Raw genomic sequence first — 25,927 nt, forward strand, 5'->3', positions numbered from 1 at the left:
CCACCTTCCATGTCCCCATCTTTGCTGAAAGTGCAGGACCAGCTTCAGGCTGACTTTGGCACACAATCCCAGAGTTCCTGGACCACACCAGCCCTGGAGACAACTGCTTGGGCTGGGCCACCCACCATGTCACCCAACACAAGTGACAAGAGTGCTGTTGGAAGCCCAGGGGGGAGGTCCAGCTCCCAGACTGGCTCTCAAGACACCCTTAGTTCCTCCCCTGGAGGGAGGATCTCCTCCATTCCCTGCAGAGGTCCCTCCTCTCCCGTAGCCTTCACCCTCTTACATGGCTGGAGGTTGACTGGCAGCACCTGGGCTGGCTCTTCTCCCTTCTCCCAGAAAGCTCTGGGCAAAGTGACCTGCAGGTGGGGGGTGGTGGCCAGAGTGGCCTCAGTGCAGGTGGGAGCCCAGAGTCAGGTCAAGGATACGGCTCTACAAGGTGACCCAGGGAAGGGGCCTGTTGGAGACCCTCAGGCAGTGACCATCTCCACTGTGGCACAGGGAGCCTGCCCTGCCTGTGCCTGAGCAAGGGGCACTCAGCATCACCTGTAGCAATTCTTCAGTTCCTCTTTCTCATCCCTTCATCCCCTGCTTTCTCAGAAGAGCAGCACATCTTGTGGCCAGAGCATCTCCAAACAGCTGTGGGAATATTGGTTTTCTCCCACCTTTTAAAAGATCTCCTGTCCATATTGACTCCAGCAAGCTGTGACCTTCCAGGGTCACCTCTGCTGAGACAGGCAGATGCCACTGAACTCCCTCCCCAGCTCCCTGGGGGTCTCACCAATCCTTCCTCACTCAGGGTACCCTGAGCACCACCCCTGTCTGTGGGAAGGGGCACAAGGGGCCTGCTGAGGGCTGTCCCACATAGTTCTTCCATAGGTTTTTATTAATTTCTTCCAAAATGCCTCATCTGACAGATATCCAGAGAGAGCCTGGGAATTGCAGGGTCTCTGGAACATCAGAGACACCTGGGCTGAAAATATCTGGACATCTTGACTGCACAAATAAGCAATTACAGCACTATCCAGACAGCATAAAGGTATTTTTGCCACATCCCAGATGAAGGGGAAAGACACAGAAGAAAGCTTGGGAAACAGAAATGATCCATTCAGACAACAGAAGAGTTGCTGGAAGAGCCTGAACTCTCTTGCTCTCTGAACGTGTGTCCCTTCTCAAAGCTCACCTGCATCCCAGTGCTCACTGTGCTGGTGTGATGGGTGGGTTTCATTCCACACCTCTTGCCCTTGCCCTCCCAGGTGGCATCAGGGTAAATCCAGGGGACAAGGAAGAGGCTTGGATTGCAATGCTTCCAGTAACCTCCTGGATTTCCTGATGTCAATAGTCATCTGGAATGTCACCAGCCACATACAGAACTGCTTCTACACCTCCTTTTGGTGCTGCCAAATCCTGCCCTTCTCCAGGATGGCTTCCATTCTCCTCCTGGTGTGCACCCATCCTGTGCCTGCTCCTTTGGTAACTTTGCTTCCTGTGGTCAAGATCTGTGGAGAAGAAACTTCTTCTGTGGAGAAGAAACTTCTCCAACTTCTTCTCCAGCCTGTGGAGAAGAAACTCTTCCAACACACAGCTTGCCTTGGAGGTACCCCATGGCAGGTTGGTGATGTGTCCTCTGAGCCACCTGGGCTCAGATCTTGGTCTGCAAAGGACCCAACAAGCCTCCAAGGTGCTCCTTTCTGAGGAGTACAGCACACCAGGGGAAGCCTTGCATGGAAAAGGCAAAATATTTGGTGTGGCCTCCAGCTGCAAAAGGCCTTTCTTTTGGAGTCCAGAAGGGACAAACCTCGTGGTGCTATCAACTTCCTTCCCTGAACATCCACCTGGCAGCTGCTTTGCCAGATTTTGTGTTAGAAAATACACATTTATTCACACAACTGGTCCTCTCTCTCACTAAATACAGTTTGTGTTTCTCTGCAGGTTCTGGTCAGATCCACACCTTGCTGGAGAGACCTCCCCTCCCATGACCCAACACATGGATTGGGCTGGCCTAGCTGAGACTGCTCAGCATGGGCCAGTCCTCAGTAACAACAGAAATTCTTTACCAGAAAGCAGAGAGTAAGTCACAGAATCACAAACTATTCTGGGTTGGAAGGACCCACAAGGATCAGCGAGTCCAACTCTTAAGTCAATGGCCCATATGGGGGATTGAACCCCTGACCTTGGCATTATTACAACCAAGTTTAACCAACAGAGCTGATCTCAAGTCAGAGCCTCTCAGGCTTTGTCCCTGTTCTCCAGAAAGCAGCAACTCTTCTGCAGTTCCCAAACGACCTGAATTATGGTTGCACATCCCAGGTCCGTTGCATTGCAACACTGCACATCCCAGCTGTTCTGTTTTCCAAAAGGGGATGCTGCTAAAAATTACATGACTGATGAAGAAACACAAATTAACACACCCTCTGCCCAGCCACAGGTCAGTGGTGATGCACAAACACAGCTGAGCCCCAGGGAAAGCACCACGCCAAGTAAAACAGAAGGTAAAATAATACTGTTTGTTTCCACATCTCCCTCGTAACTGCAAAGCCCCACTGTGGTTTGTGGCTGAGACAAGGCTGGGCTGCAGTTTTGGTTGTGTCTTAAGGGTAGGAGGTTGGTTGTAGCTGGGCTGGGAGAAAGTTAGAGCTGGCACAGCCATGTGGGAGAGGGCTTGGCATTATCGCGGTGCTGGCACCTGCCAGAGCTCACCCTGGAGCCCAGAGCTGAGCTCTGCCTCTGTGTGGGCACGTGGGAAACATCGACCAGTGTCCCAGTTCAGCAGGTGGGAGCAGTTTGTCCCTGTGTGGGTGTGCCCAAAGCTGGGCATTCTAAACCCTCTGGGCCATTGCCCAGCAACTGTTCCCAATGGCCCATTGGCAGCAGCTGCCCAGGGCACAGCTGAGCCCTCAGGCTGGGAGCTGGCTGGGAAAGAAGCCTGGCAGAGGAGCTGGGAGAACTGCCCTGCAGGGACTCCTTGGCACCTCCACACCCACCTGAGGGCTCAGCTCTGCTCAGGGGCCAGCAACGATTCCAAAACCCCCCCTGACTGCCAGAGTCAGATCCCCCAGTGTGGAACTCCCTGCCCTGGGGGAGGGACTGGGGGCTCCCACCCAAACCTCAGGGGAGACAATCTTGGGCTTTGGGGACCTCTGGGACCACTCATTGGATCCAGAGGAGGAGCAGACCCTGGACAGGAGGAGCCCCCCACTCTCCACCAGACTGTGCCATCATCTGCACCAACAGGTTTGTCCCTTCCTTTGCCTTTGGACTCGAGGGAACCACGTGGGGCTCAGCACAGGGGCCACCAAACCCCCCTGTGTTTGTGCCCCAGGGGGTGGGTTACACTGCTGGGGTTGGGGGGTTAAACCCAATCTCTCTTTGTGCCATTGCATTTATTGTAATATTGTTATTAAATTGTAACTCTGACTTATAATCTCTGTTGTGTTGGGTTCATTTCTCCTGCTGGTTCACCTTTAAACCAGCACAACCAGGCAGAGGGAAGGCTGTGCCCAAGGCACAGACATCTCACCCAACACTCTGGAGCAGTTACTTCCATAAAAGTGCCCATACCCAGCAGTGGACACCTTTGGAGCCAGTGCTGCTCTTCCCAGGGGTCACCAGGCTGGCAGTTTGGTGATGAAGACCCAGCTCACCTTGTGAGGCTGAGGAGAAAAACACTGAAAATGGAAGAGAAAAAGAATTAAGGGAGGCAGTGACAGCTGAAGGGGCACCAGGTCCCAGGAGCTGACCTGGAGGGGATGTGCTTCTGAGGTGGGATGTGCTCCTGGGTGGGATGTGCTCCATGTGGCCCCGAGGTGACCCCAAAGAGCCACACAGACACCCCAGGAGAGGAATGAGAGGGAGTTTATCAACATGGGGAGAGGCATTTAAAGGTTTTGGGGAGTTCTAACTACTACCAGTAAGAAACCAGGGATACCAACCAAGAGGAAAGAGTAAAATAAGGACCAATAAGAAAACTTATAGAAAGTTTTTCAAGGACAGATCCACACAGTCCTGACTAGTGAGATAATGGTTTTCTCAAGGGATTTTGGGAACAAGACTAAGGGAAATAGAACAAAAGGATCCATTTTGTTACATATATTTACACAACAGTAAAAGCTTCTGTTTTTAAGGCATTTGGGTTTGCTTCTTTATTTTCTTACAAGCCCATTTCTGACAAGATTTTTTTCCACCCCTGATGCTGCAGATCCACTGCCACAGGAGGCAGCTGAGCCTCAGGGTGGGGCAGGCTGAGGGCAGAGGGCAATGTGCACCCAGCAGGAGTTTGTGCTCCTCTGTAGAGTTGATTTGTTGCCTTCTAGAAATGGGAATTTCTGGGTTGTGCCTTGGAGAAGGCTGGAGCCTGCCCATGACAAGGATGTCAGCGTGGCCAGTGACAAAAGCTGAGCTCAAGTTCTTGTCCTGGCCTGGCCTCACATGACACATCACAGCAGGTGAAGGCAGGAAGAGCAGACCCCAATTTCCCAGATCATCTTCCCTGCTCCTCTGTCAGTAGCCCACGGTGGGACACAGGACTGAGACTGGCATTCAGCTGGCAAGGGTGCCCCTCTCAGGAGATGGGAGATGGTGATGTTGGGTGGTAAATGGGTGGAGAGCAGCCCTGTGAAGGAGGACTTGGTGTGCTGGTGGGTGACAAATTAGACATGAGCTGTCCCTGTGCAACTGCAGCCCAGAAGGACAAGTGTCTCCTGTGCTTCACCCAGGGCAGGGTGGGCAGCAGGTCAAGGGAGGTGATGCTGCTCTGGTGGGACCTCACCTGGACTGTGTCCAGCTTGGGGTCCCCAGTGGAGGACAGACATGGCTCTGTTACAGCCAGTCCAGAGGAGAACTTCAGAGATGGTCAGAGGGCTCAACATCTCTGCTATGGAGAAAGGCTGTGAGTCTGGAGGGGAGAAGGCACCAGAGAGACTTTCCAGTGCCTAAAGGGGCTCCCAGGGAGCTGAGGAGGGACTTTGGACAAGAGATGGAGGGACAGGACAAGGGAGAACGGCTTCCCATTGACAGAGGGCAGGGTTAGATGGGATATTGGGAAGGAATTCTTGGCTGGGAGGGTGGGCAGGGTCTGGCACAGGTTGCCCAGAGGAGCTGTGGCTGCCCCACCATTAAAAGTGTCCAAGGCCAGGCTGGATGGGGTCTAGTGGAAGGTGGCCCTGCCCATGGCTTGGGCTTGGAACAAGATGAGCTTTAATGTCCTTTCAAACCCAAAACCTTTTGGGATTCAGTGTTCAGGCACCTAAGAGGAGCAGGGACAAGTCAAGAGGCTTCTGCAGAGCTTGTTTCCCTGGCCAGTGTAAGAGCCTGGGGGAAATCCCAGCCCTCCTGCCTGATGCCAAGTCTCTCCTGCAAGAGGGACTCACTTGTCCCCTGGAGCCCAGTGTGGCAGTGCCAGCTCTGGGAGCATGGCCTTGGCTGACCACGGACTGGGACCAACTTGGCATCCCCTGGCGCTCCCAAGGCCTAACAGATACCTGGAGAGCTGTGGCTGGCTTTCCAAAACAGGCTCTCAGCCCCTGTTTGGGCACAGGGGTGGCTTTTGGGGCCAACTCCAGCTCCAGAGTCACTGTGGTTCGTTTATTTTTCAGGAAATGCCACAAACCTGTTTCCCCAGTGGCTGGGAGAAATCCTCAGTGTCAGGTTCTGACTGTGTTGCAAAATGCTGGTTTCTACCTGGGATGAGCCAAACTGGCCACTGCAGAACCAGAGCTGATGTTGTTTGAGCCAATATTTGCTTCTAAGCATTGCTTCGAGGTATTGCCTAATTTCTAAACTGCACAGGGCAAACAAAGAGCCCTCTGTGGATTCTGAGCTGCAGTTCCCAGCTCGGAGCTCTAAGCCCAGCCTCAGGCTGTGGCCTCTGCTCCAGACCTGCTTGCCATGTCATCCCATTCCAGATTTACCATCCCATTGGCATTCTGAGTCTGGAAACTCATGCCAGCTCCCCAGCCAGGTGCCAGCAGCTCGACCCTCTCTGCCTTGCCCAGCAGCCCTGCAGGGCAGTGCCACCACCCACATCCCCCCTGCACATCCCCCCACCCACATCCCCCCTCCACAAACACCAGCTGGTCCAGCATGGGTGAGGAAACAGGTTTTCTTGACCCCCTTTGGCTCCCCAGCCCCCTTGCTGAAGTCAGCAGTGCTTTCTGCTCCACCAAACTCACCCTCTGGGATAAGCAATTAGTGCCATTCCTCCTAATGAAGGATCCCAGCTTGCTTAATTAACCCAAAGGTTAACAGGATTAACAGGATGTCTGTGCAGCCTTGGGAGCTGTGATAGTCCTGTGGGGTTTGGGAAGGCAGAAACACAAGGTGGGTTAATTATTCCTGCTGAAGACACTTGCAGAGGGCCCAGCCTGGTACACTCAGCCCTGCTCCAGGTATGTTTTCCAAAGATCAGTGGGAACAAACCAATAAATATTGATATCTGGGAAAGAAGTGCCAGGTGCTCTGTGTGGCCTCAGCACCCACAGGACCCCCAGACCCCATGGCAGGGCACACCCCTGGCAGTCACACGACTCTTCTGCCCACAGAGCAGTTGTGTCCTGCTCCATGGGATGTGCCAGGTGGTTTCCAGGAGGGCCTCACAAGGAGATGCTGGGCCATCTCAGAGATGGGGCTGGCAGAGAACAGGAGGAAGGGTGGCTGAATTCCATGAGCCACCGTGGGCACATCCAGGGTGAGGGAGCAGCAGGGCAAGCAGGGACATTCCCCTGTGGTCACCAAGCCCAGGACTCCAGGATGGGGACAGGGACATGGTGGTGGTGGAGCTGGACAAGAAGACTTTGTTGTGAGAGTGAGGAGCATGAGGTGAGGCTGGGGGTGAGCCACTGCCATGCCACCACCAGAGGGGCACAGCCAGCTGGGTGCCAAGGGGATGGCACTGGAGCAGCTGCAGGAATGTCCTGGCAGATGCAGCCAGGGAGCAGCTCTGAGCATGTTGCAGGGATGCTGTTGGTGTGGGTGGCCCCAGAGTGGCCCTGCACGAGCTGTGGGCACAGAGCAGCAGCCAAAAGGACACAAAGGAGAAGGCAAGAGGGGACACCAAGAAGGGAAAACTCATGAACCAGCCCCACAGGGCAGAGCTGGCAGCACAAACCACAGGGCAGGCAGCACTGGGTGGCTGCTGGGGCAGCTCTGACTGCTGGTTCTGGCCCAGGAAGCAGGAACTGAACCTCTCCTTGTCCCCCACAGCCCACAGACGGCCCAGCTGGGCTGGCACTGCCACCCACGGCACACAAGGGCTGGAGCTGTCGAGGAGCTGCTCTGGCCACAAATGAGATTTGGGCACTCAATGAACGGGAAAAGGGTCAGCTCACCAGTGGGTCAAGCTGAACTCCACCACTTGCTGTTCAGCCCCTTTCCAGTTAGTTAATTCATGGTAATCATTAATTCCAAGCCCCTGTCCATGCAGGGAGCCTCACAATAGCTAATTTTTAATCTGTCACCTCGACCACACGCTGTTACCTGGGTCCTGGTTGGAGCCACCTTCCCAGTTAAACACTCCTATGGCCAATACAATTCCCTGCTGATTAATAGTGGTTGTTTTGAAACCACCAAAAATGTGTTTGACCAACATTCCCTTCCACTCTGCAATTTTAAAGCAGCATTAAAAGGAATTAATGGAAATAAGACCTCCAAATAACACAGACCCTTTGAACTCTTGTTAAATTAATTTTCCTTCTGCTCTTGAGATTTCCAAAGGCAGATCCAAAGGCAGTGCAAACATCTCACCCTCTGGAGGTCAAGAGCTGAGCAGGACACCTGTGAGTAAATCCTGGGAGGGCATCTCTGCCCTGCCAGCTGCTGAGCACCATGCCAGGGGTGAAACCTGCCCTGCCCAGGCATCTCTGAGGAGCCCACGCCAGGCTTGACCTCTCGGTGCCTCCTCTCACCCCGAAGTGACAGAGGAATTTGTTTCCTGGTCGCTGGTCAAGATGTTCTCATGGAGATAAGCCCCGAGGGGAACGGCTCCTCCCATCCTCCCTCCCTGACACTGGGGCTGGCACAGCCTTGAGGCACCACCAGCCCCTGGCTCCCAAACCACCTTGTCCTTTCCAGTAATCGCTGTTTTGCAACGTGGAAAATAATAAAAGTCTTGGGTCTGTTGAGAGCTGTGGGAGGAGAAGAGAGGGGGGAGCAAAAGGCCAAGCTGAGCAGATTTCAGACCCCCTCCTGAGGGTTTTTAGGCTCCTGTGGCTTTTTAATCCTCGTGGCATTTCCAGCTGCAGGGATAAAGGGGCAGAAAACCTGGGCAGAGCTGAGGGGGCTCAGGGCACAGGTCTGGCTGGGGCTGCCCCTGGGAGGGAGTTCTGGGGTGGGGTGGCCCCTGGGATGCAGCAGCTCCCTCCCAGAATGTGATGGCAGAGCTCAGCTAAAGTGTGACTTGGCCCTGACAGCTGAAAACTGTTGCAAGAATAAGGAAGGAACCAGAAAAAAATTCTTGCTTCAGATATTTTGCTAAAAGTTGCATAAGGTGGAGGGACAAGGCTGTGCTCTGTGGGTGCAGTCATGGAGTCCCAGAATGGTTTGGGATGGAAGGGAACTTAAAGCCCATCCAGTCCCACCCCCTGCCATGGGCAGGGACACCTCCCACTATCCCAGGTTGCTCCAAGCCCTGTCCAGCCTGGGCTTGGACACTCCCAGGGATGGGGAATTCTCAGCCTCTCTGGGCAGCAACAATCACTGTTGTACACTGAGCAGTGCCCATCAATGTTCTGTTCCTGGCAAGGGTGATGTAGGGGCAAAAATGGCTTCATTCCTCTGCAATTCTCTTTGAATCCCAAGGAAAGGGAAATGAACTCCTTTGGGGTGTCTGGTCCCTGGCAGTGACCAAGGGGCTCAGCAGGGCTGTGGCCACAGCCTTGCCAGACCCGAGGTGGCATCTGCTGTTCTCCCCTTCACCAGAGGTGTTGCCCCTCCACCTGCACCTCTCTGACCACCAGCACCCTCCTCCCATCCTCTGCATCTGCCAGTGGGCACTGCAGGCAGCAAGTCCTGCCACTGCTCTGCCAGTGGAACCTGGACAGGGTGTGCCAGGACCACGTGCCAAGGGCAGGGAGAGAGAAAAGGCCTTGCAGAAACACTGCTCAGCTGTGCAAGAGACATTCCTCACCAAAAGGCATCACCAGCTCTTACAACCCCATCCTCCCTCACTGTCAGCCTCACTGGAGGCCTCCACCAACAATCTTCAGGAGCCCTTCATGCACCAGCCCTGACAGAGCAGTGCTGGAGGGGCACTGGTGCCCAGCTCCACCACAGCTCTGCCCCTGCTGGCCATAGTGGGCCTGACCACAACCCACAGACAGAGCCCTCGGCCAGACCTTGCACCTGCATGGTGGTCCACAGGCTGTGTCCAACCCTGCTGTTGTCCCCGGTCCCAATCCCAACCTCAGACCTGCATGTTGGTCCCCAGGCTGGTCCAACCTTGCTGTTGTCCCCAGGGTCAATCCCAACCTCAGACCTGCATGTTGGTCCCCAGGCTGGTCCAACCCTGTTATTGTCCCCAGAGCCAATGCCAACCTCAGACCTGCATGTTGGTCCCCAGGCTGGTCCAAACTTACTATTGTCCCCGGTCCCAATGCCAACCTCAGACCTGCATGTTGGTCCCCAGGCTGGTCCAACCCTGTTATTGTCCCCAGAGCCAATGCCAACCTCAGACCTGCATGTTGGTCCCCAGGCTGGTCCAACCCTGTTATTGTCCCCAGTCCCAATCCCAACCTCAGACCTGCACGTTTGTCCCCAGGCTGGTCCAACCTTGCTATTGTCCCCAGGGCCAATCCCAACCTCTCAGACCTGCATGTTGGTCCCCAGGTTGGTCCAGCCCTGCTGTTGTCCCCACAGCCAATCCAAATCTCAGACCTGCATGTTGGTCCCCGGGCTGGTCCAACCTTACTATTGTCCCCGGTCCCAATCCCAACCTCAGACCTATCTCTTCATCTTCTCCATCCTGCCTGGGACTCTGGACTCTGTGCTGAGCCCAGCTGCTGTCCCAGGGCCCATCTTGCTCTCCTTGGATGGAGACTGAAGGACAAGGACCAGGCTGGGGTGATCCCTTTGGGAGCATCAGCCCTTGCAGTGCCCTGGCAAGAACACAAAGCTCTCTCCTGGTTAGACCAGCAAAGAGAAAAGACCCCAACCCTCTTGCAGGGCTTTGATCCCATCCTTCAATCCATTTACAGCCCACTTTATCCTGGGCAATGATTTTTTTGGATGCAGCAGAAGGATTTTTGTGTCAAACCAAATGTTCTAAGTGCTGGCTCTTGCAGGAGTCCCACAGCCCCGAGCTGACATCAACACCAACTTCTATAAACATGCCATGGAGACACAACAAGAGCAAACAGCAGAAAAGGCTTTGTGGAGATCCTGTTCCAAGCAAGTTCCTTTTGCACATTCCCCTGGAGGTGGGAAATCCCCAAAAAAAGACCAGGCCTTTAGTCAAGGTCATCAGACTTGTGCAATGACAAGGGGGAACCAGGAACCACCAACCTTTGTCTCCTTCCTTGTCTGCCACGAGAGATGCTGGATTTTGGTGATGCCCAGAAGCAAAGAGCTTCTCAGGGGGAAATTTTACACCTAAAGAACAATCATTTTTTTGCTCATTAACATAATATTTCTATTAGCCCAACCCATGCAGGGTCTGGCTCTGACAAAGGATTTAATAAATTGGGGAAGGCAAAAGAAGAAAGAATTTTGCTTTGGTTTAGACCTCTAAAAGTTACCCCTGGGTTGCTTCTCTCATCCCAGGGTGTTGGCACATTGAGATGGTCATTGTAGCAGACTTGGTAGGGAGGATCTCCTGGACATGGTGGTGGCCACAGGTGGTGGCTCAGACAGGGCACTCCTCTGCCTGATGGCCAGTGGAGGTTAATCCAACCATCAGCAATCCAAGCTGAATTAAAGGATTACCTGATTGCAAGTCGAGCTGTCCTGATTTTAAGGAGGGACATGGGCACCTGGAGCAGCTCAGGGTGACGTCCACTGTGCTCCAAATGCCAAAGTACAGGCTGCTCCTTCCTCCAGCAGCAACAGTGCACTTTCTTCTGGTCACACTTGGCTGCTTGAAAATAAAAGAGGTGGAGGCAGAAAGGTGGAGGGGAACACAGAGGATGTGCCATGGCCAGAGCCCCATGGCAGGACATTCCCCCCAGGGCACCTGGAGTTTGGGGCTGTGGCCACCTCCTGTCCCAGCTCCTGCTCTGGGAGCACTCAGGGTCTTGGCTTGAGGGGACAAACCAGGAAGCAGCATCCCAACCCAAAATCTGGATATCATCATCAGCTGCTGAAGGGTGTCCATGGGGTTCTGAGTCTGCCAAAGTCACTTTGCTGCACCTGCAGTCTCCATCCTCAGGGTGCTGAGCCAAGAAACAAACTCCAGCCCTCCTCTCCAGGAACAGCATCTCCTTCTGCACATCCAGTTGGACCCAGGACTGCCCTTTGAACTCACACATGGCAAAGACTGGTTCCCTGTTTGGGGAAAGATTCTTTTCTTTTCTTTTTCTTTTCTTTTCCTTTTCTTTTCCTTTCCTTTCTTTTCTTTTTCCTTTCCTTTCCTTTCCTTTCCTTTCCTTTCCTTTCCTTTCCTTTCCTTTCCTTTCCTTTCCTTTCCTTTCCTTTCCTTTCCTTTCCTTTCCTTTCCTTTCCTTTCCTTTCCTTTCCTTTCCTTTCCTTTCCTTTCCTTTCCTTTCCTTTCCTTTCCTTTCCTTTCCTTTCCTTCCCAAACCTTCCCAAACCTTCCCTTCCAATCCCTCCCATCCCCTCCCCTCCCCTTCCAGTCCCTCCCGTCCCCTCCCCTCCCCTCCCCTTCCCTTTCCTCCCCTTCCCTCCTCTCCTCCCCTCCCCTCCTCTCCCCTTCCCTTTCCTCCCCTCTTCTCCCCTTCCCTTTCCTCCCCTTCTCTCCTCTCCTCCCCTCCTCTCCCCTCCTCTCCTCTCCTCTCCTCTCCTCTCCTCTCCTCTCCTCTCCTCTCCTCTCCTCTCCTCTCCTCTCCTCTCCTCTCCTCTCCTCTCCTCTCCTCTCCTCTCCTCTCCTCTCCTCTCCTCTCCTCTCCTCTCCTCTCCTCTCCTCTCCTCTCCTCTCCTCTCCTCTCCTCTCCTCTCCTCTCCTCTCCTCTCCTCTCCTCTCCTCTCCTCTCCTCTCCTCTCCTTTCTTTTGTCTTTGCCTTTTCCTTAATTCAGTCCTCACCCAGTTCACAGTTATCAAACTCTCAGACCTCCTACTCAGCCACTTTGATGGTAAAAGGGAAAGCAGGGACAGATCTAGAAGACCATGGTCTGGCAGGTCTGCCAAGGTTGAGGAGCAATGTGAAGATGGAGAAAGGCCTTGTGCACTAACCCTTCTTGTTCAAAGGAAATGATGTCCCCAGATGGGCTGAGGAACAGAAGAGACACCTCCTGCAGAAGGCCCAAAGGTCTCTGAACCACTCCTAGGGGTGCAGGGGCTGCTGTGGAGGGGCATCGTGCCAACCCCTCCCTGGAGCACATGGGCCATGCTCCAGAGATGGTCCAAGGCTGGTGGAAACCACTGCAGCTGCACAGACACCAGCAGGGCTCTGTCACTCCTTCTGATCTGACCTCGTGTCTGTATTTCATCCTGAATCACTCCAAGCCAGGTCTGTGGCCTCCTCCTTTTCCCCTTGCAATGCTAAACAGCCTGAAGGGCTCTAGTCTGTCTCTTCTGGGGCTCAGTTCCTCATCTCCTTCCTTCCTCCCAACCTGCACCTGCATTCTCCTCTCTTAGAAATTTCCTTTTTGAAGATGGAATCAACTGATGGGAGGAGGAGGCAGATCTTCCTAAGATGTGGTGTCCCAGTAGAGGGTTTGCAGCAGTTTCCATTCTGTTCTTCCCTCTCTGGTGGGACAGCAGCCCCTCCAAGGTGTCCTGCCATCCACCCCAAGGCAAGTGCAGAAGGTACCAAGGATGTGTGAGGAAGAGGCATAAGGCAGCAAGGACAGAAATAAGGTTAGCCCAGAGAAAGCTGTGGCTGCCCCATCCCTGGGAGTGTCCAAGGCCAGGTTGGAAAGGCCCTGGAGCAACCTGGGCTGGTGGGAGGTGTCCCTGCCCATGGCAGGGGGTGGAAATGAATAATCTTTAAGTTCCCTTCCCACCCAAACCGTTGCAGGATTCTGTGATGAACCCCCAGAGGAAGGTCATTCCCTTGGCCCGCAGCAGAGAAAAGGATCCAAAGCCAAGGCAGCAGAGGTGAGGGGAGCAAAAGTTGTAAGAGGTGATTCCTGGAACAAAGTTCAAGCCACCTGTAGCCCAGTGGATCCCACCAGTGCAAACAGTGGCTGCTTGCTCAGCAAACACCCCTATCCCAGCCCCACAGGCAGCAGTTTGGGAGGAGGGGATGTTCTGACATCTGCAAGGGACTGGTGTTTGGACCACTTACACAACTGTGCCATGCTGGGCTGGGGGAGGCACCTCCCCATGAAACAGGGCACCCCGTGCCCTCTCTGAGCCACCACCAGCCTTCTGAGGTGCAACCAGGAGTGCCCTTGGTGAAACATCCAGGTCCAAACCAGAGCACGTGAGGGGCTCCATCCCCACCTTCCTCAGCTCCTTGGCTTTCTGTAGGACTCTGTTTGGTCCCTCTGGGACAAACATGGGAAGAGACAGAGCTCTTCAGGCCCAGGAGCAAGATGAGAAAGGACACAGAATCATAGAATCACAGAATCACAGAATGGATTGGGTTGGAAAAGACCTCCGAGATCATCAAGTCCAACCCTTGGTCCAACTCCAGTCCCTTTACCAGATCATGGCACTCAGTGCCACGGCCAAGCTCAGCTGAAAAACCTGCAGGGATGGGGAATCCACCCCCTCTCTGGGCAGCCCATTCCAATGCCTGAGCACTGTCTCTGCAAAGAAGTTTTCCTGCTCTCCAACTTCAATTTCCCCTGGCAGAGCTTGAGCCCATCGTGCCCCCTTGTCCTATTGCTGAGTGCCTGGGAGAAGAGACATCAGAGGTGTCAGGGCATGAGGAAGGAATGAAGGCAGCCCAGGGGATGGTGCAGGGGCAGAGTGTCTGTGCTCAGGTGTATGGGGAGGAAACGAGCTGCTTGTGCTCCTCTTCCTCACCGCATCCCCCTCAATCCTCCCTTCTCCTCCTGCCCCACAGCTCCACACGGGGCTCCCACAGCCTCCTGAACCCACAGCACAGCTCTGCCAGGCCCAGCCCCTGCTGTACCTCTGGTGAGTCCCAGCTCTCCTCACACATAGACTCTGGACCCACATCTGTCCCTCTGAACCCGCCGCCAGCAAGGAACGGCAGCAGCACCCTTGGCCCAGCACGTAGCGCTGTTTGCACAGCCCTTGCTCAAACACGGTGGCCAGGGCTGGCTCTGCAGCCCTCCCAGCAGTGCCACCACCTGCCCAGCTGCTGCAGTGGCATCACAGGGGGGCTCTGTGCCCCTCCACCTCAGCTGCAGCCCCTGCTCATGGGCAGGTGCCCAAGGGGTCAAGGTGGTCTCCCTCTGAAACTCCTCTCAGCCAACCCACACTGTCTCAGAGGGCACTGACACCCCAATTAGGTTGATTTTTAGGTTAATTTTAATTGTTTATGGTTAATTAATTAACCATATGATCAGTGATTTAATTAGCCATAAACAATGGACAATAATGTACAGTGGGGCTTGGTTGGGCTTGGAGAACACAACGATGACTTGGCAATGCCCAAACCCTGGACACCCTCTGGGTCAACACTGTCCTGAGGTGGTGGGATGTGGTTTATCAACAGTCTCCTGAGCTGCAGGAGAACCAAGCAGGGAGCTTGGGAATTGCAGCAGGAGCCTGAGCTAAAGGTGTTGCTCTGAGCAACACTCCCCATTGACACCTCGAGCTGGGAACTCCCCAAAAGCAGCAGCATCACAAAAGCCACAAAAATGAATAAACACTTAGATAAATAAATCAATTTATCCACCAGCAGACACTGGGCTTCTAAAGGAGCAACTCCCCTTGCAGGAGAGTTTCAAGTGCAGAGCCCTCCTGGAGAAAGGAGAAATGGCAGCCCCTCCTTTTGGGCACATTCTGTGCAGGTTGTAGGAACAGAGAATCAGCTTTTCATTCACAGCCAAAGGTGTCACCCACCTGCTTGTGGAAAGTCTACCGACCACACCAAGAAGCTGGTGGGAGCAGGACAGCTCAGACCTGAACATCTTGTGGGGATTTGACTTCAAAATTCCTTCCTTCTTGGGGTGAAGAGGTTGGTGGTGGAGCAGCCAGGCCACAACAGACCAGCACGTGCTGGTGGAGAAGCAGAGGTGGAAAGGAAGACTCACTGCAAACTTCATCTCCTTTGCAGACTTCTAAGGCCTGAAAATTAATTTTCTGGCCCTGAAAACATTTGGACATGTCAGGATTCCTCTGTTGCAACCAGGGATGGAAAATGCAAATCTCAGAGGGCTTTTTTACCTACAAAAAATAACACTGGTCAGGAAACACTTTATTGTGCCTGTTCCCTGGGCAGCTACCTGTGATTTCCACGCTGCTTTGATGACCCCTGCAGGGACAAGTAGTAAAGGTCTGGAGTTTTGAATCCCTTCTCACCTAAAAGAGCTGTGGTGTGATCATGGACACTGCCCCAGGTTCTTGCTGGGCTTGAAGAAAGAGTCTGGCCATGGAGAAGTTCAGGTGTCAGGAGAAGTTTGAGGTGATGCTTTCTAAGGCAGGAGCTGAGTCTTCCAGTAAAAGCATGACCTGTGTCCCCTGCAGCCCTGGGAGAGAGCCCCTGGCCAGGTGGGGTGACCTGGGGGTTCCTGGCAGCCACGGGCACAGGCTGAACTCGGGTGTGGAAAGAGGATGGGAGCTGTGACAGCTCCCATGTTGTCCCGCACCTGACCAGAGGTGGCCACGCAGCTCGCAGAGCCCTGTGTGTGTGGCTCGGCTTCGCGAACGCAGATTTGGGCAGGGCTGTCCCCACGTGGGTGAGCCCTTCCAGCCTGCCAAGTGGATTTTAGGTGAGGCTCAGCATGGGCAGAACTGGCCCCACCGTTTCAGTCCTGAGGTTCATCTGCCACGGCCGAGAGAGCTTGGACAGTGCCAGTGAAGTCCTCAGGACTAGAACCTACAGCACCCGGCATTTCCCAGGAGGTCTCCCATCCAAGTACTAATCCGGGGCTGACCCTGCTGAGCTTCCGAGATCTGACGGGATCGGATGTCAGGGAGGCATTTAACTGCCTGCTTAGAGCCCTGTGTGCAGGCAGGGCATCAACTGTGAGAGTTCTGGCTGAGAGAATCTGTGGCCTCCTGCCTGGTGGGCTGACTCCTCAGGCTGCCAGAATGTTGCCGTGGGCTTGGATAAAGTGCTCCATCTGCAGTGCCAGGCTCAGGGACCTCAGCACAAACTGCTCCAGCTGCACTTGTGAGGCTGAGCTGCCTGTGAGCCCTCCCTGCTGCTGCTGCCCTGCCTGGGCTGTGCTGGCAGCCAGGCTCTGGCTGGCTGTGCCAGGACACTTGAACCTGCAAGACTTGCAGGTGCCTATTTCATTCAGGCTGTCTCTGGCTGCTGCCACAAGAGACTCGGGTGGTAGGAACAAAGGGATGACACTGCCAAGTCTCGAGGCTGCTCTCCCATCTTCTGTCCCAGTCCTTTGGACTGTCTGGGCAGGGGCTGTGCCCTGGTGCTGCTGGTCAGCAGCTCAGGGTGGGTGTGTGTGGCAGGGAGATGATGCTTCCTTGTGTCCTTGGTTTGGACATCTGTGTGCATGGAAAATGAACTGTATGTTCCCTGTAATGAGGAGGGAAAGTGCTGATAAGGCCCCTGGTTGTGCCCTGGGCTTCACTGGGTGCACTGGCCCAGAGGGGCTGTGGTCCCCTGCCAACAAAAGGTACAGGGGACACTGTGAGAGCTTTGTTTGAGAACAAGCACTGCCCAGGGACAGCTGGTGCTGGAGGTGTCCCAGCTGCCCTTACCCCTGCTGGTCTGCTCCAGGTCCCCTCCTGGGCCTGGGAGCAAATCTAATCTGTTGGGGTGATCTGAACCCTTCACTGGCCCCACTCCCAGCACTAAGGGCTGGTACCTCCAAAGCCATCAGGGATGAGGGACCCCTGCAGGCAGGTTCCCCTTCCTGGGCCCCCACTTGTGACAGGTTCTGTCCTCCTCTGCTGAGCCAGGGCAGCAGAGGGACCTGCTCACCTGGGGAACCAGGTCCCCGCCTGGATGGAGCCTGGCTGTGCCCTGGGGACAAGCAGAGGCCGTGCCATGCTGCCAGGGCAGCACCAGCTATCCCGGGGGTATCACCTGGGGAACCAGGTCCCTGCCTGGATGGAGCCTGGCTGTGCCCTGGGGACAAGCAGAGGCTGTGCCATGCTGCCAGGGCAGCACCAGCTATCCCGGGGGTATCACCTGGGGAACCAGGTCCCTGCCTGGATGGAGCCTGGCTGTGCCCTGGGGACAAGCAGAGGCTGTGCCATGCTGCCAGGGCAGCACCAGCTATCCCGGGGGTATCACCTGGGGAACCAGGTCCCTGCCTGGATGGAGCCTGGCTGTGCCCTGGGGACAAGTAGAGGCCATGCCATGCTGCCAGGGCAGCACCAGCTATCCCGGGGGTATCACCTGGGGAACCAGGTCCCTGCCTGGATGGAGCCTGGCTGTGCCCTGGGGACAAGTAGAGGCCATGCCATGCTGCCAGGGCAGCACCAGCTATCCCGGGCTCCAGCATCCCCATCCAAGGGACTGCCTTCCACAGCCTGGGATGGAGCTACTCCTGATGTTCCTGATTCCTCCTGTGTGCAGGTGTGGTGTGGCTGATGTGCTGCAAAGCTGGTGACACCTTTGGCTTGGCTGGGCCATGATGAGGAGATGAAGCTCTGTCCTTGTGGGGCTGAGTGTTACAATCAGTTCTTTAAAATTATTAGAGAGATGCCTCTGCCCAAATTAAGGGGCAAGCAAGACCATGAGCCAAAGTCAATAGTACAGACTTTTATTTAACAGTAAATGTGAGGTAGAGAGAGATGCCCAATCAGGAAGAAACATCTGCAGTGAGCTGAGAGTGGAGCCTGAGAGCTAAAAAGACACTTCATGAGGATTAACTGGACCTTTGAGAGGACACCATGGTGAAAAGCTGTCCTGATCAGGGTGGGGGAGCAGACAGTGATGGGGACAGCACAGCTGAGTGCCAGGACAGTGCCCCACCACCTGCAATGACAACAGTCACCCCAAGGATGGATGAGGGAACTTGGAGAGAAGGGATTAATGAGGTATAACAGGGACCTTGGCTTGAGCCACAGGAAAGCTGAACAGCCCTGCACAGAAAGAGCTGGCACTGGGCTGATTCCAACCATGTGATAGGAAAGGTGGGACAAACAGCCAAAGCCTTTAGAGAGGTGAAATCCCTGGGAAAGCCTGAGCTGGTAGCACAGGTCTCCCAGCTGCAGGTGGAGGATGACTGTGCTGGTTTGGCCTGTTGTCATCACAGCCACTTCCATTTCATTCACAGCAGGGCCATGGGGACAGGGGTGGCAGCAGCAGCAGTGGGACCCTGGAGGTGCCTGGCACTGGAGAGTCTCCAGGGAGCAACTCAGTGTCTTTGCAGAGGGCACAGAGTGATTACGAGAGGTGGTTTCATGGAATCACTTGGGTTATAAAAGACCTCTAAGATCACCAACTCCAACCATTCCCCAGCACTGCCAAACCCACCACTGACCCCTGTCCCCAAGTGCCACTTCCACACATCTGTTAAACCACTCCAGGGATGGGGACTCCACCACTGCCCTGGGCAGCTGTGCCAGGGTTGGACAACCCTTTCTGTGAAGAAATTTTCCTGTGCCCAACCTGAACCTCCCCTGGCATGACTTGAGGCTGTTCCCTCTCCTCCTGTCCCTGTCCCTGGAGCAGAGCCCGACCCCCTGTCCCGACTCCCCCCTCCTGGCAGGGATTGCAGAGCCAGAAGGTCCCCCCTGAGCCTCCTTTTCTCCAGGCTGAGCCCCCCCAGCTCCCTCAGCTGCTGCTCCAGCCCCTTCCCAGCTCCATTCCCTGCCTGGACACACTCCAGCCCTTCAGTCTCTGTCTTGTAATGTCAGGGGTAACTGTTCAGTGCCAACATGTGGATGCTGTAGCTTTCCTAGAAACCATAAAACCTCTCCTAGATTTCACTCTGTTTTGTTGGTTTTCCCTGCCAGGCAAGGCACCACATTTATCTGGGCACCCTGTAATGCTTTCCATAAATAGGAGGTGGCATCAGACCCCTGGTCCCCACCCTGTTTGCCTGCTGATAGGTTTCAAAAGGCATTTGTTCAGCAAACACCTGCCCCACCTGGATTCCCTCGATCAATAGGGCCTTTCTGTCCAGGCTTTATCAGAAAACCACTTCCACTCTTTGGTTCTGGGCACCAGGCACTGGCCAGGGCAGAGCCAGAGCTGGACCCAGCACTTCCCCACTCCTCCAGGTCCAGGTGTAGCTCCACAGGGCTCCTGCTGGCCATGGAGAATCCTAAAGGCACTTTGGGCCATGCCCAGGGCAAACAGAGCTTCCCTTGCCCACTCTGCTCAGTGCTGGGAGACCACACTGGTGGGGCTGGGGCTGGCTCAGGGCTGCCCAGCACAAGAGAAATGCACTTACTGGAACCAGTTCAGTGCCATGAAGGTGATGAAGGTCTGGATGTCCTTCATATGAGGAGTGGCTGAGAGAGGTTCTGTGTTGTTCATGCCAGGGAAAAACAGTCTCATGGGGACTTTACAGATGTGTATAAACATCTGGTGGGAGGGAATGAAGGTAAGAAGCCAGGCCCTTCTCAGAGGTGCCCTGGGATAGGACAGGGGACAATGGAAGCAAATTAAACCACATGGAATTCACCCACAGAATCCCAGACTGGGTCAGGCTGGAAGGGACACAGAGGGTCACCTGGTCCCACCTCCAGCAGGGCCATCCCTGAGCACAGAGTTGTGTCCAGAGGGCTCTGGAATATCCCCAGTGAGGAGACTCCACACCCTCTCTGGTCTCTGTTCAGTGCTTGGTCACTGCACAGGAAAGTTCTTCCTCCTGTCCAGGTGGAGCTTCCTGGGCATCAGTTCCTGCCCATTCCTCCTGTGCCATCACTGAGCCCCCCGAGCAGAGTCTGGTCAGTGCTCTGCCCCCTCCCTGCAGGCACTGCCAGACACGGGGGGGTCCCTCTCAGTGTCTGCTCTGGAGGCTGAACAGCCCCAGCTCCCTCAGCCCTTCCTGCTCACAGAGATGCTCCAGGCCCTTCAGCATCTTTGTCACCCTCCTCTGGACCCACCCCAGGAGCTCCATATTTACTGAGGAGCCCAGAACTGCACAAAAGTTAATGACAAGGAGAGGCTCTTCCCATCCCTGCTGAGGAGAGCCCGGGGCACCTCGTGGGTGGGATGCCAACTTTTGTGTCTTCTTCTGCAGACAGACCAGCAAGTCCTCCCAGTAACATGTAAGTGGGGGTCTTTGTTTGGAGAAAAAAACACGGATAGGCTCAGGATGGTTCAGAAGATCCTGGATCCTACAAGGCTCTGAGGGATCTGGTCTAACACTGAAGTCACTCTAAAATACAGAGGTCTTTCGGTGCCCAAGTCCTGCTGCATCTTTCAGAGGCTCCGAGACAAAGCCCAGGTTTGTGATGGATCACCCTAATCTCTCGAAGGTCTGTGGCAAGCAAACAAAACCACCCCAAAAGGAACAGCAAAGGCTGTTCCCCAGGTGAGCAGAGATGCTTTTGGCTGTTCAAAGGCTTCTGATAAGGTGACCAAGATTAAACAAGAAATAAAAGTATGATTAGGGCCAAAGTCCCAACACTGGCCAAAAATCACACAGTGGAACAACGGTGTCCTTCTCACCTCAGCCAAGCCCATCCAGCTGCTCTTCACCCTTCCTGCCCAAGAGCAGCTCTGCCTGGTGCTGGCACAGGCTGTGCCTCATCCCCTGTGGGACAAGAGGAGACCTCATCACTCTCTACAACTCCCTGACAGGAGGTTGTACCCAGGTGGGGGTTGGTCTCTTCTCCCAGGCAACCAACAGTAGAACAAGAGGGCACAGCTGAAGCTCTGCCAGGGGAGGTTTAGGTTGGATATCAGGAAGAAGTTCTTTGCAGAGAGAGTGCTCAGGCATTGGAATGGGCTGCCCAGAGAGGGGGTGGATTGTCCAACTCTGGAGGTTTTTAAGATGAGACTGGACGTGGCACTGAGTGAGAATCCACCACATCTTGATCCAACCCCACTGTGATCACCAGCCCAGGGCACTCAGTGCCACATCCAGTCTCACCTTAAAAACCTCCAGGGATGGTGAATCCACCCCCTCTCTGGGCAGCCCATTCCAATGCCTGAGCACTCTCTCTGCAAAGAATTTCTTTCTGCTCTCCAACTTCAATTTCCCCTGGCAGAGCTTGAGCCCATCGTGCCCCCTTGTCCTATTGCTGAGTGCCTGGGAGAAGAGACCAACCCCCACCTGGCCAGAACTTCCCTTCAGGGAGTTCCAGACAGTGCTGAGGTCACGTCTGAGCCTCCTCTTCTCCAGGCTGAACACCTGGACTGGATGTGGCACTGAGTGTCCTCTTAAACACCTCCAGGGACAGAGAATCCACCATGTCTTGATCCAACCCCACTGTGATCACCAGCCCATGGCACAGAGTGCCAGAGTGATCACAGTGGGGTTGGATCAAGGGTTGGACTTGATGACCTCAGAGGTCTCTTCCAACCCAACTGATTCCATGATTCTGAGGTCCTTGTGAGACAATGGAATCCCACACAGCCCAGCAGCCACTGGTCCTGCACTCACCCTCACCACGCTTTGCCCTGACTGCCCAGATGGATGGATTTGCTCCCTGGGCATCCTTTCAGACAGAGCTGGCATCCGTGGGCACAGCACCACAGGAGAGCTGTTGGAAGCTGGTGAAATGGGCATGCCCAGTTCCCCCTGGAAAGGGTAGAATGAACTAAATACCAACTGAAGTGGGTGCTAATGGCCCGTGGCTGGCCGGGAGGCCCAGGCTGTGATGGATTGCAGAATGACTGGGAAAGCAAACTGGCACACTGCTGATAACACAGAGGGCTGGATCCCCTGCGAGAGTCCTCCAGAAATTACCATGGGGCGCTCCATGAACAGGTCTGTCTGGAAACGGGTCTGGAAGGCAAACAGAGAGGCTGCACAAAGGGCTTGCTGGCACTGAGGGCACAGCTTGTCCCTTCCTGAAGTTTCTCTCCACCAGGAGTTTTGTGGGAATGGCTACAGATGCAGGGAATTGGGGTGTCCCAGAAATCCTGGGGTTTCTCCAGGCCATCATTGCATCTGGGGCTGACTTGTTGCTGGGGAGACCACAAACCCCTTCTCTTTTCATGCCCATTTTGAGATCCAGGAGGCTCAAGGCTGTTGGGGTACAAATGGCAGGTACTTGATAGGCTGGAGGGATGAGCTGATTCCAATGGGATGAAATTCAACAAGACCAAGTGCAGGTCCTGCCCTTTGGCCACCCCAACCCCTGCAGCGCTCCAGGCTGGGCACAGAGTGGCTGGAGAGCAGCCAGGCAGAGGGACCTGGGGGGACTGAGGGACAGGAAGCTCAACAGGAGCCACCAGTGTGCCCAGGTGGCCAAGAAGGCCAAGGGGATCCTGGCCTGGATCCAAACTAGCGTGGCCAGCAGGCCCAGGGCAGTGACCCTTCCCCTGGACTCTGCCTTGGGGAGGCCACACCTTGAGTGTTGTGTTCAGTTCTGGGCCCCTCAGTTGAGGCAAGAGATTGAGGGGCTGGAGCGGGGCCAGAGAAGAGCAACGAGGCTGGAGAAGGGACTGGATGTGGCACTGAGTGTCCTCTGAAACACCTCCAGGGGCAGAGAATCCAACATGTCTTGATCCAACCCCACTGTGATCATCAGTCCATGGCACAGAGTGCCAGAGTGATCCCAGTGGGGTTGGATCAAGGGTTGGATTTGGTGATCTCAGAGGTCTCTTCCAACCCAACTGAGGAGAAGGGACTGGAGCACAAGTGCTGTGGGGAGAGGCTGAGGGAGCTGGGGGTGTTCAGCCTGGAGAAGAGGAGGCTCAGAGGTGACCTCAGCACTGTCTGGAACTGCCTGAAGGGAAGTTCTGGCCAGGTGGGGGTTGGTCTCTTCTCTCAGGCAACCAACAGTAGAACAAGAGGGCACAGCTGAAACTCTGCCAGGTGAGGTTTAGGTTGGATTTCAGGACGAAATTCTTTGCAGAGAGAGTGCTCAGGCATTGGAATGGCCTGCCCAGGGTGGGGGTGGATTGTCCTATCCTGGAGGTGTTTAAGATGAGACTGGACGTGGCACTGAGTGCCATGATCTGGTGATCACAGTGGGGTTGGATCAAAGGTTGGACTTGATGATCTTGGAGGTCTCTTCCAACCCAACTGATTCTATGACATGGCCAAGGTGACCATGATGACAGAAAGTGACAGACAAATGCTTGCTTAAGCAAAGAGCACATGTGCCTAATTAATTGATTGATTGATTAATTAATGTAAGAAAAAAGGATTAAATAAGGGGGGAAATAATGTTGATGTGAGCAGGGACCTTGTGGACACCCTCAGGGAGGATTGGGACCCAGTGCCACATCAGAAATGCCTTTCCTGACTTATTCCAGGGGCACCAACCACCTTCCAGGTCCTCTGACCCTACACACCTACCCAAGGCGGAGGAGAGTGGTCTGAGACACCTGGACTCCTCCTGCACTTGCAGCCACCCTGGTCCTGCCAACACACACCAGGGTGGTGATGTGGTTATTTGTCCCTTTGGGGTTCCTTCTGCCTCGGTGGTGCTGTCTGTTGTAGGGATGATTCTCCTGGGCCTGGAGGTTATTCCATTACCTGGGAGAAAATGTGCTCCCCACTTGCCCTGACCACGTGGTCCCCGAGAAGGACACACAGAGACCACTGGAGATGGAGAAGAAGAAGAGGAAGTTTATTGCTGGTCAGGGATTTATATGGGCCTTGGAGGGATTCAAAACCCACCAAGAGAAAACAAGAGGGGGTTTGGCTCTGGGCCAATGGGAATAAGGGGATTTACATTCAATAGGAGGGGGGTTTAGGCAACAGCATGTCCCAACCTCCCTCCAGAGCCCTGAGATGACAGGGTGGTCTGGGAAGGAGAAGCAGTGACTTTGCAAAAAGACATTTTAACAAACATTGTGTACATTCAAACAACATTAAAAACATCAGTTGTTAAACCATTATCGATGGCTTGTTGATCTTCTTCACAAATCCATTTCTGGCAGGATTTTCTCCATTTCAGATGTTGTAAACTGATCCCTACAGTTATTAACCAAGGAATTGTCCCGGGAGCAGCAGTGGCCTCTCTCCTGCACCCACTCCCACAGCTGTCCTGACATCCAAGCTCTCTCTGGAGAGCAAAGCTTTGCTGCTGCCTGGGAGTCCTGGCTGGCTCTCAGCTGCCCAAGGAGTTCTGCTGTGACACCCACTGCAGGGTCTGGTCACACCTCGGGGCTCAGTGGGGAGCGCTGGGGATGGTGAACAGAACCTGCCCCCAGCAAGACCAAATAAAAACCCACACACAGCTTTCTGCTGGGTTGGTTCTGTGCTGGAGGAATCCCCACCCAGCAGGAAAGGAATAAAGTGTGGATGGAGACAGACAGATGGCTGGTTGGTGTTCCAGACAGGCTCAAGCCCTTGCACACACCAGTGCTCTCCCTCACACCACCCATTGCTCTGGCAATTGGTCCAGCCCCAGGACTGGAAATCTGGCTCACAGGTCTCCTTTCCTCCCCTCTGGAATAGCAGTCACCTTCCCACATCTTCCACTTCACCCCAGTCCCAGGTACAGGTTTGCAAATGGACCAAGGATGGCTTCTTTCCAGGTGCAGCTTGTCCAACAGGCCATGGAAAAACCCACCAGCAGCTCCTCTAGGTCATGGACAGGCCAAGCAGGAAAGCAGTGACAAGGTCCTGGGGGCCTGAGGCCAGCTGAGCTCTCCTTGCTGATCATCTTGCACAGGGACAGGGGTCAGGAATGGACTGGAGCCTTTGGGGCTCCTCATCTGCATCCTGCTGAGAGCAGCAGTGAACGTGCAACCACACAGGGAGGTGCCCCATCCCTCCTGCAGGGCACCTTTCACCTCCCAAGGGACATCACTGCAAAAGGTGGTCACCTGCCTGTGTCCTGCCCCCATCCAGCCTCCAGGAAAAACGAGACCACCAGGTGTGATCCCAGAGGAATGACATCTCCACTGAGACCCTCAGACACCGGTTCACAGGTGGAGCCCCATCCCACCCAGCTCACACTCCAGCACAGCCTCTCTGGGGTGCAGGTAGCAGAAGGATCCAAGGGAGCTCCTGAGGTCCCTCAGGTGCAGCCTCTGGCACAGGAGCACCAAGGCAGAGGAGAGCACACACTGTGCTTCCCATCACCACGTCCCTCTGGGACCAGACAGTTTTGCCTTTGGAGTTTCTCTTCCACAGATGCATCAAGTCATGCCCAAGGAAGAGGCTGCAAACAGGAATACAGAAAATCCTGACTGGGGTCACACATGGAAATTGAATCTCCATGAAGCCAAGGAGGCTTTTCCTTAGGGAAACAAGTGAGCTGAGCAGCAACCACTGAGCAAGAGGAAACAACCAAAGATGAGCAAGATGAAGCCTGTCTGGGCACCCTCATGTTGATGAGCCTCTGGATGCTCCCAAACATTCCATTGCCCTGTAGCAATGGAATATTCCCCAAGGTGCTCCTGGGGGTGCTCACAGACCCTCCACCATCCACCCTTCACCGTGCCCCAAGCAGGCTCATCCAGCTTGGCTTGCATGGAGTATGGTTGTGCAGAGGGAAGGAGAAGGGGTTGATCCAGCTCTCAGTCCCTGCATCAGAGAGGGGGCTGATCCCTGCCAACAGGGAGCTCCTGTGTGGCTCTTGGGAGCCCCAGACTCCAGATAAGGTGCCAGCCCAGGCAGAGCCAAGCGTGGGATGGGTGGAGAACACGAGAGCCCCACAGTAAACTTGTGGTTTTGATGAGGT

The 25,927-nt window shown here is 54.7% G+C and overlaps 2 protein-coding genes across 2 annotated transcripts in view; one reads left to right on the plus strand and one right to left on the minus strand.

Annotated features, from left to right (window-relative positions):
* Positions 1-25,927, minus strand: part of SRPRB (SRP receptor subunit beta) — an 82,039-nt gene that overhangs the window by 38,525 nt on the left and 17,587 nt on the right. The window lies entirely within an intron of this gene.
* LOC139676842 (galactose-3-O-sulfotransferase 2-like) overlaps positions 6,762-25,927 on the plus strand; it is a 29,316-nt gene continuing 10,150 nt past the window's right edge. Inside the window, exon 1 of the mRNA XM_071566206.1 lies at positions 6,762-6,796. Within this exon, the coding sequence (XP_071422307.1) occupies positions 6,762-6,796 (35 nt within the window). The remainder of the gene's footprint in view (positions 6,797-25,927) is intronic.

Source organism: Pithys albifrons, chromosome 11 (genome assembly GCF_047495875.1).
Source record: "Pithys albifrons albifrons isolate INPA30051 chromosome 11, PitAlb_v1, whole genome shotgun sequence".
Taxonomy (NCBI): Eukaryota; Metazoa; Chordata; class Aves; order Passeriformes; family Thamnophilidae; genus Pithys; species Pithys albifrons.